The sequence below is a fragment of the Sinocyclocheilus rhinocerous genome, unplaced genomic scaffold, assembly GCF_001515625.1.
Source record: "Sinocyclocheilus rhinocerous isolate Xijiao unplaced genomic scaffold, SAMN03320098_v1.1 scaffold1613, whole genome shotgun sequence".
NCBI lineage: Eukaryota > Metazoa > Chordata > Actinopteri > Cypriniformes > Cyprinidae > Sinocyclocheilus > Sinocyclocheilus rhinocerous.
The window spans coordinates 117614-134610 of record NW_015640045.1 but is presented as its reverse complement, the minus strand read 5'-3'; the positions used below and the strand labels follow the sequence as shown (position 1 = coordinate 134610).

The 16997-nt window shown below is 36.0% G+C and overlaps 1 protein-coding gene across 4 annotated transcripts; it reads left to right on the top strand.

The window, feature by feature from the left end:
* Positions 1–5266: 5266 nt before the first annotated feature.
* Positions 5267–16774, top strand: LOC107752385 (uncharacterized). 4 transcript variants are annotated; one of them, XM_016568343.1, is made up of 14 exons: positions 5271–5442; positions 8612–8938; positions 9058–9366; positions 10473–10760; positions 10850–10997; positions 11207–11376; positions 11470–11757; positions 13119–13430; positions 13746–14033; positions 14140–14296; positions 15703–15863; positions 15948–16023; positions 16362–16392; positions 16478–16774. In XM_016568343.1, exons 1-14 carry the CDS (start codon positions 5376–5378, stop codon positions 16622–16624), a joined length of 2769 nt encoding a protein of 922 aa, XP_016423829.1. In that variant the 5' UTR covers positions 5271–5375; the 3' UTR covers positions 16625–16774. The 4 variants fall into 4 exon arrangements, with proteins under 4 accessions (XP_016423830.1, XP_016423831.1, XP_016423829.1 ...); XM_016568342.1 differs by having other exon boundaries at positions 5272–5442; positions 16475–16774; XM_016568344.1 differs by lacking the exons at positions 15948–16023; positions 16362–16392; positions 16478–16774 and adding an exon at positions 14454–14484 and having other exon boundaries at positions 5267–5442; positions 15703–15812.
* Positions 16775–16997: the final 223 nt, after the last annotated feature.

Sequence of the window (16997 nt, the reverse complement as noted above, 5' to 3'; positions counted from 1 at the left end):
TATTTATCTGTCGATCTATCTATCTATCTATCTATAATCTATCTATCTATCTATCTATCTATCTGCTTGCTTATTTTTCCCCCACAAAAAAAACAGCTAAACATTAAAATTATTGAAAAGATATGTGTGTGCTATTAAAAAGTTAATTTAATGCAGTTTTTGAAATCTGCCTAATGAACATCTGCCACTGAGTTTTTACCCTTAGATGGCAGTCATGGGTTGTGTTTGGCACTCTGCATGACTGATGGGTTGTTTAATAGACCTTTCCTTACAACATTTCATTTATATTCTCTTCCTTCTAAATTTCCCTCTGAAAGTGACACTAGTTTGATTAAGTGCTCATCATAAAAGACACATTTTGTAAATGATTAGATCTATTGCTGAAAACAATAAAAAACATAAAGTTTCAATGGCCTCATAAAAATACATGATATCTGGTTGGCCAGTCAGGTGGAGTGCTGACTATGTTTAAAGTAGATTCCCCAGGGCATGAAATACAGCACACTTAAGTGAGCATTTATGTAAAATTCAACTTCAAGAAATGTATTGATTATTCCCTCCAATGTCACAGCAATTTACACTCTCATTCACAGGTTGCGTGTGGATTTTCTGTTGTGTCAGCTTGAAGAAATAGCGCATGAAAGGAGATGTAATTGTAATTACTTGCCACTTAATTAATAGCATTCTGTTCCCAATCTTCATAAGCTCATTTACTCAGCATGCAATACTTTCATCAGAACTGGACTTTCATCTTTTTACAATTTATATGAATGATTTTTTTTTTTTTGAAAAATGAAAGTGCAACCCATTTAACTTCTGTTATGTAAGATTGATTGATTTTATCCATCTGGAATCGAGTGGACTCATGAAAGTATGCTTAGTAAAATGTCCCTTGAGCTCAACTATGAGAAGGATGTTCTGCTGACATCATCCCTTGGCTGGAGGAAGTGGACTCCCCAGTGTTCGGACATCAGTGCTTGTTGGCATGGAAAAGCTTTGCTAGTTTTTCGCAGTGACAGTGAGTGGTGGACGGCTTGCCAGGACTGGTGGGCGAAAGTTTGGCTTCCTCTCAGAAATGTGGCTTGGACATCAAATCATCTGCCATCTGTTATCAATGTCATCAGTATTAGATGTTTTTATTTAAGCATCATGCTTCCTTTAAAATTCTAAGTACGAGTTTAACGTTTCCACTACCATTATCAGACTAATACAGGTGATAAACTAGAAGGCCACATTGTGACCTAAAGTTTCAAGAACAATGGCTAATAACAAGCATATATAATAGACAGCAATTTGCAGTTACAAGAGAAAAATGTGAAATAAAAAATTTGCAATTGCAATTTTTGTTTATTATTATTATTCTGTGGTGGAAACAAAAACAGGATTGCGAAATGTAAACTCAAAGAAATCAGAGGGGGAAAAAATCTAACTTGCAAGACGTAAACTCGCTATTACAAGTTTATAACCTGTGACATAATTCTGAGAATTCAGAGAAAAAAAAAGTCCAAATTGTGACATAAAAAGTCACAAGTACCTTTTTATTTTTATTCTATGGCAGAAACAAAAGAGAAAAAAAAAACTGAATTGCGAGATTCGCAGTTGTTGGAAAAAAAGTTTGAATTGTGAGAAAAAAAGTCGCAAATTAAAAAAAAAAAAAAATGATTCCATGGCTGAAACAAGCTTCCATAAATCATAATTTTTACTTCCAAAAAAAATTTTTTTTACAGTAAAATTACATGCATTGTCTTGATAAATGCAATTTTTTTACTGTATATGGTGAGATAACTTACAGGTTTCTATGGTAGCATTTTTACACTCTTTTTTATGTGCTCAAGATTTTTATTGTATATTTGTGAGCTTTTCATTTGCAGTTCATACAAGTGAATCACAGCATAGGCAGTGTCGACAGACTCTGTATCGATAAACAATATATCCCCAAAAGTAATTCTTGTAAATGTAATTCTCTTTGATTCTGAGACGTGACAACTACAGTATTGCAATTGTATTACAGTCCTTCCCAACGATAAGGTGTGACAAATATACAGCATCATTAGAGGCCAATCTAATGCAATTCCAAACACTGATTTTAAAGTAATGATGAACTGATATGAAAACATCAGAAAATGAAAATGTGATTAATACAGTTGGCCTGTTTTGCACAAGCTCCACTGACTGCCTTTAAAGGAGATTTTAACAGTGACTAACAGGAACCCTGCGCTGAGGTTGGTGTTTGGTTTGTAGTCTTCCTGTTTACCTTGATAACTGTCTTTCTGTGGTGTAAACGTGTGAGAATTCGTGTCTGCGTGTCTACAAGTGAACATGTCAGTTTTTCTGAGCCCATCTGAGACTGTTTTTGTGCACAGTAATACTCATAGCAAGTCACAGTTACTCCTACATCTCAACAGAACAGACGGCAAACGCTCCTGCCACCTACTATTTCCAGTAGGAAATCGAGAAACCTCAAGCGAAGTGTCTGCCGTGGACTGAAACTACTTTTTCATTGTTCAGTGAATGAGTAAAAAATGTTGTTGAAACCTCAGTACCCCTTCAACCGATGAGTCAACAGTTTTAGTGTAGTTTCCCAAGCAGTGACCTCCATTCTCTACAACTCACTTCTCAAACAGGACTGAAAGAGGATGTATGACTAAGAATGATAACTGACAAATTGACAGTTGTAAGCGAATAGAGGTTATACTTTGGGTTGAAAAGCTGTTTTGACTGCTTCTACACAATGAGAATGACTTTTTTCCTGTAAACCCAAACTGTTCTATTTAATCTGTTAATCTAGTAATTTAATATAATTTTGATGATTAATATTTAAAAACACAATTATTTGAATAGAACCAATCTAGTTTATCCAGTCTGACTTTGGTCTAAATGGTTGACAGTAAAATGTCATTAACATTTAAATGGAAACTTTTGTGTCATATCATTCTAAATGTGTGGTTTTATGTTTTTTTTTTTAATACAAACAGCTCATCATCTTCTTATAATCTCATTATCATAAAACGTAACAGGTTGTCACATCAAAACATACTGGAAATAGACGCTATATCATATCTATGACCATAATAAATGGGCATGAGAGTTATTTTTGAAGTTATGGTCTAAAAATGTAGTGTAGACAAGCAGTTTGTGGGTTATTCAAAGCCTGACTATTTTTGGGGTTTGGGGTGAGGAGCACACACACATTCACACACTTCTCTGGCAGCTGACTATGACCTCTTCTGCCCCACAGACTAACAGATTCAACCACACACACACACACCCTGGCACATACGTTCAAGTGTTTTTTTGCTCCAGTTGCCTTCTTTAATGACTTCAACATGGGCCTGCCAATATTTTTTATTTTAGCAATGGTTCTAAATCTTGCTCACAGAGGGGACATGCAAGGTAGGTTCATATTATCTCAGATTTCATTCTTTTTGCTTAATTTGATCAGATGATGCTGTTGTGTTTTCTGGCCCTTTTGAATAGCTTGCATATTTTCTGATTGCCTATATATAAGAACAGACAGATTTGGATATAATGTGAATTAATAGCATATGGTTAAATATTTGAACACACAACCTGTGCATTTCATCTGAGTCTGTCACTTTGCTCACACTGAGAAGACATTTCCTGAGAAAAGGGAGGGAATGAGAATATCTGGCAGGCTTTGCAATTGTGCATAAGCTTAATTTGATCAGATGATGCTGTTGTGTTTTCTGGCCCTTTTGAATAGCTTGCATATTTTCTGATTGCCTATATATAAGAACAGACAGATTTGGATATAATGTGAATTAATAGCATATGGTTAAATATTTGAACACACAACCTGTGCATTTCATCTGAGTCTGTCACTTTGCTCACACTGAGAAGACATTTCCTGAGAAAAGGGAGGGAATGAGAATATCTGGCAGGCTTTGCAATTGTGCATAATTAATATTGTTATTATTATTTTTTTTTTTATTAGCCTTTTGTTTGAATCATTGCTATTGTTATTTTGAGCTCTTTTGAGTATTTTGAGTATGTGATGATAATAATAATGATAAAATCTGTTGCTCATTGAGAAGAACGGCATGCAATGAATAAAGATTCTTTCACAAATTCTGCTTTAGGCATTTCCACTGTCCTTTGCCAGACATCCTTATTTGAGAAAAACATTTAACCACTTATCCTTTCATTCTGAAACTAATAAATGCTGAGGCATGGAAACAATCAATTATGGCTTGAATTTATTTGGTAGTACTGATTAAATTAGATCCCTAGAAAAAGATTAGTAATTAGTAGAAAAGAAAAATGTGGTTTAAATTGTTTAGTAAACATGCAGTAGCAATGCAGAATGCAAGATGCTTTTTTTTTTCAGATTGCAAAAAAATGCTTATTGCAATTGTGTTCTGCTGGCTTTATTTATTTATTTATTCTTTTTCTTGCTCAAGCCATCATTGTAAGACTTGTAACATCATCAAATCAGGGTAGTAGTGACACATGCAAAGGCTGTGATTTTGAACACAGAATTGTGTTCGCATGTAATCAGTTAAATGGCGTACAGTGGTATGAATGCGGTTTACAGCAGCACGCAACATGTGCAAAAGACCTGTGTTGGAAAGTCTTGTCACATGACTGAAAAACCAAAAACATCTGCTTCCTTTTGTGCAAAGCATCTCAATTTCCATCCCAGACTCTATGCATGCTGCATGTGATGTCACTTTTGTAATTGGGGCCTTATGCATATTTTTTTAACGCTGTAGGAAATATTGCCTATATAATGCATTTTAAAGGTAATTTTAGCTACACAATGAGAATGACTTTTTTCCTGTAAACCCAAACTGTTCTATTTAATCTGTTAATCTAGTAATTTAATATAATTTTGATGATTAATATTTAAAAACACAATTATTTGAATAGAACCAATCTAGTTTATCCAGTCTGACTTTGGTCTAAATGGTTGACAGTAAAATGTCATTAACATTTAAATGGAAACTTTTGTGTCATATCATTCTAAATGTGTGGTTTTATGTTTTTTTTTTTAATACAAACAGCTCATCATCTTCTTATAATCTCATTATCATAAAACGTAACAGGTTGTCACATCAAAACATACTGGAAATAGACGCTATATCATATCTATGACCATAATAAATGGGCATGAGAGTTATTTTTGAAGTTATGGTCTAAAAATGTAGTGTAGACAAGCAGTTTGTGGGTTATTCAAAGCCTGACTATTTTTGGGGTTTGGGGTGAGGAGCACACACACATTCACACACTTCTCTGGCAGCTGACTATGACCTCTTCTGCCCCACAGACTAACAGATTCAACCACACACACACACACCCTGGCACATACGTTCAAGTGTTTTTTTGCTCCAGTTGCCTTCTTTAATGACTTCAACATGGGCCTGCCAATATTTTTTATTTTAGCAATGGTTCTAAATCTTGCTCACAGAGGGGACATGCAAGGTAGGTTCATATTATCTCAGATTTCATTCTTTTTGCTTAATTTGATCAGATGATGCTGTTGTGTTTTCTGGCCCTTTTGAATAGCTTGCATATTTTCTGATTGCCTATATATAAGAACAGACAGATTTGGATATAATGTGAATTAATAGCATATGGTTAAATATTTGAACACACAACCTGTGCATTTCATCTGAGTCTGTCACTTTGCTCACACTGAGAAGACATTTCCTGAGAAAAGGGAGGGAATGAGAATATCTGGCAGGCTTTGCAATTGTGCATAATTAATATTGTTATTATTATTTTTTTTTTTATTAGCCTTTTGTTTGAATCATTGCTATTGTTATTTTGAGCTCTTTTGAGTATTTTGAGTATGTGATGATAATAATAATGATAAAATCTGTTGCTCATTGAGAAGAACGGCATGCAATGAATAAAGATTCTTTCACAAATTCTGCTTTAGGCATTTCCACTGTCCTTTGCCAGACATCCTTATTTGAGAAAAACATTTAACCACTTATCCTTTCATTCTGAAACTAATAAATGCTGAGGCATGGAAACAATCAATTATGGCTTGAATTTATTTGGTAGTACTGATTAAATTAGATCCCTAGAAAAAGATTAGTAATTAGTAGAAAAGAAAAATGTGGTTTAAATTGTTTAGTAAACATGCAGTAGCAATGCAGAATGCAAGATGCTTTTTTTTTTCAGATTGCAAAAAAATGCTTATTGCAATTGTGTTCTGCTGGCTTTATTTATTTATTTATTCTTTTTCTTGCTCAAGCCATCATTGTAAGACTTGTAACATCATCAAATCAGGGTAGTAGTGACACATGCAAAGGCTGTGATTTTGAACACAGAATTGTGTTCGCATGTAATCAGTTAAATGGCGTACAGTGGTATGAATGCGGTTTACAGCAGCACGCAACATGTGCAAAAGACCTGTGTTGGAAAGTCTTGTCACATGACTGAAAAACCAAAAACATCTGCTTCCTTTTGTGCAAAGCATCTCAATTTCCATCCCAGACTCTATGCATGCTGCATGTGATGTCATTTTTGTAATTGGGGCCTTATGCATATTTTTTTAACGCTGTAGGAAATATTGCCTATGTAATGCATTTTAAAGGTAATTTTAGCTTTTGTAAACAGTGAGAAATTGTCATTGGTCTTTATAGTTCACCCAGAATTAAAATTCCGTCATTTACTTACTCTCATGTCATTTCAAATCATACATGACTTTCTTTCTTCCTTGTAATGCAAATGGAGATATTTTGAATAATGTGCTGGCCCCTCTTTTCCATCACAATGAATGGGGACAGGATGCAGAAAGGATGCAGAAGCACCATAAAAGTAGTCAACATGACTTCAATTTGGGCCTGTTCTTCACACAAACTATTGTATACCTTCAGAAACCTTGCGATATGGCAAACATGTTTATGGTTCATTATGGTGCTTTTTGTTATTTTGGAGTTTGACAGGCCCAGTCCCCATTAACTTTAATTATACGGAAAAGAATGGCCAGAACATTATAAAGGGAGGGAATGAGAATATCTGGCAGGCTTTGCAATTGTGCATAATTAATATTGTTATTATTATTTTTTTTTTTATTAGCCTTTTGTTTGAATCATTGCTATTGTTATTTTGAGCTCTTTTGAGTATTTTGAGTATGTGATGATAATAATAATGATAAAATCTGTTGCTCATTGAGAAGAACGGCATGCAATGAATAAAGATTCTTTCACAAATTCTGCTTTAGGCATTTCCACTGTCCTTTGCCAGACATCCTTATTTGAGAAAAACATTTAACCACTTATCCTTTCATTCTGAAACTAATAAATGCTGAGGCATGGAAACAATCAATTATGGCTTGAATTTATTTGGTAGTACTGATTAAATTAGATCCCTAGAAAAAGATTAGTAATTAGTAGAAAAGAAAAATGTGGTTTAAATTGTTTAGTAAACATGCAGTAGCAATGCAGAATGCAAGATGCTTTTTTTTTTCAGATTGCAAAAAAATGCTTATTGCAATTGTGTTCTGCTGGCTTTATTTATTTATTTATTCTTTTTCTTGCTCAAGCCATCATTGTAAGACTTGTAACATCATCAAATCAGGGTAGTAGTGACACATGCAAAGGCTGTGATTTTGAACACAGAATTGTGTTCGCATGTAATCAGTTAAATGGCGTACAGTGGTATGAATGCGGTTTACAGCAGCACGCAACATGTGCAAAAGACCTGTGTTGGAAAGTCTTGTCACATGACTGAAAAACCAAAAACATCTGCTTCCTTTTGTGCAAAGCATCTCAATTTCCATCCCAGACTCTATGCATGCTGCATGTGATGTCACTTTTGTAATTGGGGCCTTATGCATATTTTTTTAACGCTGTAGGAAATATTGCCTATGTAATGCATTTTAAAGGTAATTTTAGCTTTTGTAAACAGTGAGAAATTGTCATTGGTCTTTATAGTTCACCCAGAATTAAAATTCCGTCATTTACTTACTCTCATGTCATTTCAAATCATACATGACTTTCTTTCTTCCTTGTAATGCAAATGGAGATATTTTGAATAATGTGCTGGCCCCTCTTTTCCATCACAATGAATGGGGACAGGATGCAGAAAGGATGCAGAAGCACCATAAAAGTAGTCAACATGACTTCAATTTGGGCCTGTTCTTCACACAAACTATTGTATACCTTCAGAAACCTTGCGATATGGCAAACATGTTTATGGTTCATTATGGTGCTTTTTGTTATTTTGGAGTTTGACAGGCCCAGTCCCCATTAACTTTAATTATACGGAAAAGAATTGCCAGAACATTATTCAAAATCTCTTTTTTACCTTCCACAAGGAAACCACAAGAGGGTGAGTAAATAATGACAGAATTTCCGGCTGAACTCTCCTTTTACGAAAGTGGTTTCTTAATTTACTCTGGGTTACATAATATATGCCCTTCAGGATTCATTTCACAAAATGTTAGGGAGTGTTAAATGGACATGTCAAAAAATCCTTTTGTTGGCTTCCCTATCAGAAATGAAGAAATCTGTCAACGTTTATTAAGAGTGCCATACTTCCCCCGACTGTGCTTTATATTATGCCATAATGATTACTGTAATGGACTATGTCATATAATCTTTGAGTAATATTCGTCCCTCTGTTTTTTTTTATATAGATTTGGAGACCAGAGACTTGGTTCTTGACCAAACAGTGACAGGGATTTTGGGGGAGGAGGTCTACCTGCGTTGTCTGTACACTGGACAGAGTAACATCTTGTACTCCTCCTGGAACCGTTTCGATTCTACAAAGAAGGCAAAGAAAATGGCAGGCTACAAATCCAGTGCCAGTTTTTTCAACAGAGAAAACTTTGACATCCCGGCATCAATTACAAACCTTACTGTAAAGATAAATGTGACAAGTTTTGATCAAGAGGGAGAATACACATGCGTCTTCGACTCTGAAGAGGATGAAACAAAGGACACCATGTTTCTCAGTGTTATTGGTGAGTATACAAAAATGTATTTTCCCCAGAAAAAAAGGAAGCCATATGAGTTTGAAGTGACATGAAGAATGAGTTGATCATTGAAAAAAAAACATCAATACCTCTGTTTTGTCTCTAAGCTCGGCCTGATGTTGACATAACTGTGAAAGAGGAAGTTGTGAATAGGACCCTCTACCATGCTGTCACTTGCTCTGCCTCCGGTGCCAAGCCTGAGGCTGTGATTAGATGGGAGATCTCTGGTGCCCTTCCAAGAGACGACATCTTCTCTGTGAACATGATTAATCCAGTTCATCCCAACGGCACAACCAGTTCAATCAGTGTACTTCGCGTCCCCCTAATTATGAATAATGAGAGCACTGTTACCTGTGTGGTTGAGCATCCAGCTTTTACTGAACCCAAAAGAGCCAACATAGAGGTGGACACATTTGGTAAGTTCTGTTTTAATCAAAAGAGATAGCGTTATTAGGAAAAGCCAGAGTGTGCAAGACAACATAAGTTAAGTTTCTGTTCTTTTGCACTGGCTAAGTTTTTTCAGGATGAAACCTAAAACAGAACTGAGAAAACAAGTTTTATTCTCCTATTGTCTGCTCATTGCACCAAGGTCGCATGTGTTTCCTGTGGTACATTTGCAGCAGCTGTCTGACCACAAATGTAACATACTGTGTAGATAGATACAGTATAGATGCGTTCCTTGTAGAATACAAAAACTGCAAAACTGTGAAGAGTAAACATCAGTAGTTCTGTATTTATTACCATTTATTACAGAACATACTCGATTTAAAAATGCCTGCTAATCAAATTTATGAATGTTGGTGAACTCAGCAAGAATTGTTCTCACAGTTAACAGTTTATTTGCTCGTTTGCAGGCCTGACTCACAAAAACAGTTATGCAAATCGAGTAACAATACCAGCCCAAAAAAAGTAGTTCTGAACATACTTTGCACAGTGCAGTTCTTAATCTTGCAAACCTGATAGGATAAATTTCTGTTTACCTTTTGCTTTATGTTAGCGGTAATAGAGCAAGACAGACTTTTGACTTGTAATTTTTGTTTAGAAGACAATCTGTAAAGGCCTTATTAACATATAAAGTGTTTGCCTATAGCAGTAGTGGTGAGGCTGAAATGAACGACAGCTTAATTTAAATACTCCGGCGCTAAATGCTAAACTATATTGCAGGTGGTTAGTGAACAGGTTTTTGCACTCAAATACTGCAAGTGGTGTGAATGTTTAGTGACTTCATCTTTGATCATTTCTTGAATCATGACATCTAAACCAAGTGTCTTTCATTCACTAAGAAAGTACCTAGCTTGGAGCTAGAGTTAGTGTCTCCAACAGCTTGGTAAACAGACCGAACAGCTGTTCAAACTCCTCGAAACTCAAATGTATGCTTGTTTAACCTTAAGATTAAACTCACAGATACACTTCTTAGTTTTCTAAAAAGAACTGTCTTTTTAATTTGTAGTTTTCTAAAAAGAACTGTCTCTTTTTTATGAACTTCCCCTGTTCTTATTGGCACTTTTCTTCTTTTTAACAGTTTCTCCTGTTATAAGCATGGAGACCTTCCTAGTCCCAGAAGGAGGAGAAGACTTTCAAGAGGTCATCTGTACAGCAACAGGAGGGAGGCCACATCCAAATATCACGTGGATACTGCCTGAATTCAGAAACATGCCACCTTTAGAGAGAAATGTCTCCAAACCAGATTCAGTTATCAGTTCATATAGGTTCCCATCAGATCCTTATGAAGGAGAAAATATATTTTGTGTCTTTAGCTACATGTTTCTCCCATTCATAAACAAAAGGAAAATCACGTTGCCAATTTACTGTGAGTACCAGCACTATTTAAACTGAATAGATGCACATATGTAGAATATTTGAAGCACTTTTTAATTTGTAAAACTTTTTTCCATCTAGATCTTTCCTCACTTCAGCTGAAGGACCTTGATTATGCCATTAACCGTGAGAATCAGACTTCACTGGCACTTGTGGAGGGGGACACGGACATTACAATCAGGATGGATGTTTTGGGCAATGTACCAAGTTATAAAATGAAATGTTCCAGGTAAGATGTAGTAATATTATGCCTGAAGGCCTTGAATATGAGCATAAAATGAAAGTAAAAAACGAGCACTGATACAACACAATGATATAGTCAATTTCATTCGCAATGTAAAAATTTAAGTTTTGGATTCTAGTGTGTTCACCACAGAATAAAAACATTGAGACAAGTTGTGAAATGTTTGCTTTGCACTTTTGTATCACTTGATCAAGGGAAGGCCAACCTCTGCCTGAGGATGTGGATGTGGTTGGCAGTGATCTCTTTATCAGAGGACCCATACAGCTGCACCTTGTCGGACAATATCTCTGTCAGGCCTCTTACCGTAGACATCAGGCTTCCTTGCAGTTCACAATCAAAGTAAATCCAAAAGTCCTACTGCCAGGTACTATATTTGCTGTCATAATATCATCACTCTGTATTGATATTCTACACTCTACAGCTGAAGATTGTAAACGTGATTTGTTTTTATTTTTAGTGACATTTCCCCCAAATATCAGTGTGAATTTAGTAAAGAATTCAGACTATGTTCACATTGAGTGTTTGGCCTCCAATGCTGTTCCCGCTGCAAATGTGTCCTGGATTCTTCCACAAGAGATTAATAGTACAATTCATTCTGAAGACACACACTATAATGGATCTTGTTCTGTCAGAAGTGTGTTGACTGTGCCTAGATGCATGACCCATAAATATGCAGTTGAGTGCGTAGTCGACCATCCTGACTTCATGGAAAAAGAAAGGCGGCAGATTCCTCTTCCTGTGTGTGGTAAGACGATGGATGGATGGATGGATGGAACAATAAATGAATTGAAGTGTGGACAAATGGATGGATGGATGGATGGATGGATAGGTTGACGAATGGATGAATGGATGGATGGATAGTACAATGATGATGATAATAGAATGATGGATGGATGGATGGATCAATCGATCAATCGATCGGTTGATTGATTGATTGATTGATTGATTGACCGATAAATAGAACAATGGATGGATGAATGGATGAACAGATAGGTGGATGAATAGATGCATGGATGGATAGAACAATAGATGGATAGTTGATGGATGGATGGATGGATGGATGGATGGATGAACAATAGATGGACGGATGGATAAGTGGATGAATAGATAGGTGGATGCATGGATGGATAGAACAATAGATGGATAGTTGATGGATACAAGGATAATGGATGGATGGATGGATGAATGAACAATAGATGGACGGATGGATAAGTGGATGAATAGATAGGTGGATGCATGGATGGATAGAACAATAGATGGATAGTTGATGGATACACGGATAATGGATGGATGGATGAATGAACAATAGATGGAAGGATGGACAAGTGGATGCATTGATGGATAGAACAATAGATGGATGGATTGAACAATAGATGGATGGATGGATGAACAATAGTTGGACGGATGGATAAGTGGATGAATAGATAGGTGGATGCATGGATGAATAGAACAATAGATGGAATGGATGGATGGATGGAGAAGTGGATGCATGGATGGATAGAACAATAGATGGATGGAACAATGGATGGATGGATAAGTGGATGCATGGATGGATAAAACAATGGATGGATGGATGGATGGATGGATAAGTGGATGCATGGATGGATAAAACAATGAATGGATGGATGGATGGATGGATAAGTGGATGCATGGATGGATAGAACAATGGATGGATGGTACAATGATGATAATACAGTAGAACAATGGATGGATGGATGGATAGTACAATGATGATGATAATAGAATGATGGATGGATGGATGGATGAACTGATCGATTGATTGATGAATGAACAATAGATGGATGGATGGATGGATGGATAAGTGGATGAATAGATAGGTGGATGCATGGATGGATGATAGAAGGATAATGGACAGATGGATGAATAGATTGTTGGATGGATGGACTGAACAATAGATTGACGATGGAAGGATGGATGGATAATGGATGAATGCATTGATGATTAGATGGATGGAGGTATGGATGGACAGAACAATGGATGGACAGATGGATGGATGGATGCTGTTGACATAGGCAGCTCACTAGGTTTTAAAACAGAGCTGTCTTTCAAACATTCTGACATGTAGTTTATGTTTTTTGTTTATAGCACCACCGAATATAACCCTGCAGTCTGGTGTTGAATGGGACAATGGCATTACATACGCATGGCTGGTGTGTTCAGTGCAGAGCCAGACCCCGGCAGCGGCCATCACCTGGGCAGTAGAGCGCCATGGCATTGATATTAGCTCTAGTGAATTTGTAATGACTCAACCTGTGTTTCATGAGAGTCATATGGTTGTTGCTCAAAGCACGGTGCGTATTCCTATTTACTCACATGCCGGATGCAGCGTGACCTGTGTGGTTGAGCATCGAGGGTTAGAGAAACCAGAGAACAAAAGCATTGTCCTCCCATCCTTAGGTAAGTTTTACTATTACATTAACCCCAAAAGTAGTTTGACACTTGAGCCAGACTTAGAAAAGTATTAATGTGATTGCATTAGGAAGCTAAATGTCAGTCCATTCATACATTTTAAACATATCATCACTATAATTATCATTGTGAAACTGCTATGCTTCTTATAGCTTGAATTTCAAGAAATAATCAAGTTCAATCGTCAGCAGTTGATGAAAACTTAAAACCCTAAATTGACCACTACAATAACAAGAACAACTTCACAGCCGCTTTTACAAAATCGACACAATAATGAAGTAATGAAAACGTCTTTGCTGTCAGGGCCATCTGCAAGCCTCGCATTTCTGGGTGAAGAGAGATACACTCAGATTTGGCATGCTGTGTGTGAGTTCAGCGGCGATGGGGTGAAACCCAACATCTCCTGGGTCCTTCCTGATGAAGACACTGTAACTCAGGCGACTACTGAGGTCAAATATAATGGAATTAAAGTAGAAGTCAATTCAACTCATGAATTTCAACTCAGTCAGTATGAGGGGAAAGATTTAATATGTCTGATCCAGAACAAGCTCGGCAGGGATGAGAGACGGACAATACGAGTTCCAAAATATTGTAAGCATTCCTCAACCCCAAAAATATTGACTGGAACGTTTTCTGGTTATTCATTCAGTAAATATATTTTATTTGCTGAATGCAATCTGCTGTATCTTTCACTCAGCTATCTCATCTATTGAGGTTTTAAACGAAACCACACTTGATCGTAGAAGTCATGGCCAGAATGAGCATCGTTTAGCATTGCAAGAAAACCTCTCAAATCAGAAGATACTTCTCAGAGCCCATGGCAATGCTCCATCATACAAGACAATATGTTACAGGTATGTTGAGTAGTGCATGCTTAAATAAGGCACAAAATACTCAAGAGTTCAAAGTTGACGCACAGAAAAAACGTCATGACCATATCACGGCCTATTGCACAATTCCACAGCACTCTCAAAACCTAAATGCTGTACATTGATTTTTCTTTCATTTCAGACACCCAAAGGGATACATAGAGAAGACAAGGGCTAGTTAATGTTTTCACATGAATGTTTTACTGTATCAGGCTGTGAAGTTCTAAAGGATTCTTTATGCTTGACAATAAATGTGGTTCCCTATACTACTCTTACCAGCAGAATTATGTAACACTCCAAAGAGAAAGGAAAACTTGAAATCGCATCATACGTATGACCCCTTTAAAACTAAAAAAAAATTTCATTTTTGTTTAGTTTAACCTGAAGTACTAAAATAACTAAAGCTAAATTACCTAAAACGAATGAATAAAATTAATAAAAACTATATAGACATATTAGAAAAAAACAAATAAAAATGATAAAAACACAACAAAATTACTAAAACTTAGTAAGTAAAAATATAAAATATAAAGTAAAAATATAAAATATATATTTTTTATATAAAAATATTCCAAATATTAACAAAAACTGTAATAGCTAAAATTATGCGGCTTAGCCCAGTAAAAATCCCTTAAATGTGTCATTCTTTAAGAACACAGTGTGTTCTTTCAGTGTCTCACAGGGGCTGTTTACCCGAAAATTAATCTTGTCTGATTATTGTTAACTAAAATTAAGCTATGCAAAATCATTTATGTTTATGTATTAAAATAAAGCTAAAATAAAAATAAAAATATTAAAACATTTAAACCTGCAAATTAGAAATGCTAACTGCAGCTAATGAAATAAATGAAATGAAATAAGTTTAAGTGAATACGAAACAAGTAGATAGTAATACTAAAAATAAAAATAACTTCAAGCTAAATAGAAATATTTAAAAACTAATAAAAACCACAACAAAAATACTAAAAGAAACTAAAATTAAGATGAAAACTTAAAATATAAAAATAAAAGCTAATTCAAAATACTAATACGCATTCTATAATACTATATAAATAAAACCAAAATAACACAGCTCCAAAAATGAAAAAGTCACACTTTTTTTGTGTTTAGAGCTTGAAAGTATGTGCCAATATTCCTGTTTCATTGTATTGATAAGAGCAATGTTAACGTATTCCATGAAAGAAAGAAAGTCATGAGTGAGTAAATTATGACAATTTTCATTTTTGTGTGAACTATCCCTTTTCAGACATCCATTGTAAAGTTTTGTTTGTGCTAATTTCAGACATCTTGACCAAAACTCTTCTAAATCTTCCATCTATCAGTTTCTAGAGAAAAAGAGACTTTTTCAAAGTTGTTATTTGAGACATGTCTCTGAATTTTTCTCATCCCAGGGAGGACGGGTCAGCAGCTGACACCGTGGGCATGGCATTGGTTTTTACAGAACCAGTGTCTGAACTGGATGCAGGACTGTACATATGCCACGTCTCGTACCACCACCACATGGCTAAAGTTTTCATTCGGGTGGATGTAACTAGTGAAGAGACTCAACACAGTGAGTTTTCCACATATCAGGCCTATAGATTATCAGCATATTGAAGTATGGTGAATCGAGGTAATGAATGTCTGTTTTCCACAGTGATATTCATCACTATTTGCTTCTCGTCAGCCGCTGCAATCACCCTCATCCTGATTATCATTTTGGTTGTCCTCTGGTGAGTAGACTCGCTTTCTAACAAACTAGGTAAAATTCTGCTGTTTTCTTTTTGGATATTACCATACAGGTGAGAACAGTGGAGGCAAACAGGAAGCAAGGTAGCTTACCTAGACCAATGACATGCATAGTGTTCATAAACAGGATACATGGTGGCATGCACAGGCTGGCAGAACAAGACCACATCTACCACATCTCTGCTATTCATGCGATATAAACAGATTGTTCATGTCTTAGTGGTAGAGACGTCAATTTAAATTGTGAAAGTATCTGTGGCTTTTTGTTTTAGAAAAAAATCCCCCTTGAAATAAATTTCCTAATCTTGTTATTTCTTTCTAGCAAAAGTGGGAGAAGTCACTCATCACAAAAGGTACTTAGACAAAGTGTTATATAATTGTTACTATAGCTTGTCCAAAAGATATAAATAGCTCATTTGATTTTTTCCTTTAAAGAAGAAAGACGGGAGAGAGCGTGAGTCTCTAGCTGCTCTAATGCAGGACCCTCGCTGCCCAGACAAGACGGTGATTCCAGGCACGGCTGGGCCGCACTATGCTGAGCTTGTGCACTATTCCATTGTTTTTGATGCTAAAAGCACCGTGTGACCTACCCGTTGAATTTTATGACCGTAATATATACGTTTTTGCACATACTTGTGGAGTTCATCACAGCTTGAGTGCATTAAAAGGGGGACATGTTTAAGAAATTAATTCATTTTCAGTCAGATTGTTATGCTGATAATGTAACTGGTAATGGAAAAAAGAAAATGAAAGTTTGCTGAAAGTTTACTCAACCTCAGGCCATCCAAGATTTTAGATGAATTGTTTCATCTGAACAGATTTGGAGAAATGTAGTTTTACACCAAGTGATCCTCTGCAGTGAATGGGTGCCGCCAGAATGAGAGTCCAAACAGCTGATAAAAACATCACAATAATCCACACCACTCCAGTCCATCACTTAACGTCTTGTGAAGTGAAA

What these genes read in the sequence shown, in the direction of transcription:
- LOC107752385 (XM_016568342.1), top strand. Translation starts at nt 5,376, where the DNA reads ATGGGCCTGCCAATATTTTTTATTTTAGCAATGGTTCTAAATCTTGCT. An exon ending in TCCAAAAGTCCTACTGCCAG is followed by an intron (nt 11,377 to 11,469) that starts GTACTATATTTG and finishes TTTTATTTTTAG; the next exon opens with TGACATTTCCCCCAAATATC. An exon ending in CATTGTCCTCCCATCCTTAG is followed by an intron (nt 13,431 to 13,745) that starts GTAAGTTTTACT and finishes CTTTGCTGTCAG; the next exon opens with GGCCATCTGCAAGCCTCGCA.